This window comes from Puccinia triticina, chromosome 3A (assembly GCF_026914185.1).
Source record: "Puccinia triticina chromosome 3A, complete sequence".
NCBI lineage: Eukaryota > Fungi > Basidiomycota > Pucciniomycetes > Pucciniales > Pucciniaceae > Puccinia > Puccinia triticina.
In genome coordinates, this window is record NC_070560.1 from 3,179,583 (window position 1) to 3,181,623 (window position 2,041).

Sequence of the window (2,041 nt, forward strand, 5' to 3'; positions counted from 1 at the left end):
CGTGGTCCGTATATTTCACCTCCTTACTGACCATTTGCATCAATAGTGAAGACTAGAGTAGAAACACTTCGCTAGCGACATGTAGTATGATACTGATGCGTATTTTATCGCGCAGGTCACAAGCTATCACCCAGACGGATCCGGAGGAATTGCTAGCTCCCATGGTCCTCCCAAACCGGTATTCCTCATTCCGTCCTTGCAATACCCATACCGGCTAGTGCCCCTTAGACAAGCCCCGAGGAAACGTTTCGATCGCTTGAGAATGACTGGCTGTCTGTCCCAGCATAAAGCCGAGTGCCTCCCACCCATTCGGAGGAACAACATTGCCACATGCCCGTTATCACTTAGAAAAAGAAAGAAAAAACACTAGGCCAGAAGTAGCACTACCCTGATAAATTAAAAAGTGTGTGATATTTCTCTATCCGCATTCTAATTCAACCATCTGACAGATTTCCCGGCTTCAATTATCAGATGAAAGCCAATACTGGATTTACCTACCTCCTCGTCCTCTTCGCGGTCACTGGCATCTGCTTATCCTATCTTGCAAATAATGCGATGACATTTTCGCACACGAGTGACGGAGACATTGGTATCTACGGCATCCAGCCATTCGTACCCCGATTCCATGAAACCAACGTCTACATAGTGACCGTGGGAGGGGTTGGGCACCGCACAAGGCACTCTATTTATGCCAACAACCCAACGGATTCTGTTGCATATGTCAGATTGCTAGTGGACGGGCGTCAGTTCCTCCGCACATTGCCTCCGAGGTTCCGCTCTGTCCCGCTCTTCCGATTACCGGTACGAAATAGGCCTGAAGTTCGGGCGGAGTACGCCTTTCATGATGTAGTTCGCGCGGATCAGTACACCCATCAGCACAAGACTGATATAGCTGGAGCCCCAGCCGACTCCGATGCGAAGTCAGTAGCTTGAAGTAAGTTCTAAGTCTGCTTGATATCACATATGCCTCTGGACAGCCAATTTTCTTAAGCTCATGGCTTTGTTTTGACTTCCTGCCACAGATAGAAGTCAAGCCGTTTTCAATTATACACATCCCTTTTCAGATAGAATCTGCCTTTTCCTCCCCAACGTAGCATCTGGTACATGGTTTCTCACTCAAGACATACATAGATGAATTTTCACTCGTTTTGCTAGCTTTTAATTCGTACATATCAATGTCGAAATTGTGAACTGGATGCCACCGATACCGAGGAGAGACAGTGATGAGAATTGAGATGAGCGAAAGAGGCTCGAGGAAGAAGGGCAGATGATTTTGGAGTTCTCTCACCGGATTGGCTCAGAGGGGGCGCAATAGAAAGGAGAGAGAACCAATGAGTATTTTTACTTGATTTAGCCTAAGAGCATCCACCACCGTCTCTGTATCAGATGCCTCAATAGAGAAAAGCAAATGAGATCTGGTCGGAGCAGTCCCGTCGCGGTCAGTCTTGGCACTGATGAATCCGGCTCCAAATCTGGATGAGGAAAAGAGACTGGAGCCGGGCGCGGGTCCAACCAGCTTATGTAGTCTAAACCTAACCGGTTGATGATGACTAAGCACCGGTTAGGTTTAGCTTCTAAGTACATGATTCTGTGACAACTATGTTGATGTAATCTTGGCAATGGTGACTCTACCGGAGGTACTCCAACACTCTGTAAACCCACTCAGTAAGGCATATTTACCGAGTATGTAAGCCATTTTCTACCCCCGTGCCCTCTTTAGGGCTCTTTAGCTAAAAAGTTGTTTGGCAAATCTTTAACACTTGCTAGATTTACCAACGGCTACAGAGCCTCTGTAAGGAAGATTTTGCAGAGCCTACCTACATAGCTACATATGTTATGTATAACCCTCACCCCTGTTATGACAGGTCATTTTATATATTATGTAGACACTATTATTTCACATATTTTCATTACATCATCTCAAGATTTACCACATATTTGCATTATGGTTTTATACATTTTCTTCTCACCAACCCAAGTACATAAACATAGTTGTATGTATATCTACTTGTGTTGCAATCTTATTCTTCCCTCTGGGGGA

General features: G+C 45.4%; 1 protein-coding gene across 1 annotated transcript; it reads left to right on the forward strand.

Annotated features, from left to right (window-relative positions):
- Positions 1-471: 471 nt before the first annotated feature.
- Positions 472-1,026, forward strand: PtA15_3A385 (uncharacterized protein; the record flags this gene model as incomplete). The annotated part of the gene is made up of 2 exons (XM_053167348.1): positions 472-920; positions 1,023-1,026. The coding sequence occupies 2 exons, from the start codon at positions 472-474 to the stop codon at positions 1,024-1,026; spliced, it is 453 nt and encodes a 150-aa protein (XP_053018574.1).
- Between the last annotated feature and the right edge of the window lie 1,015 nt (positions 1,027-2,041).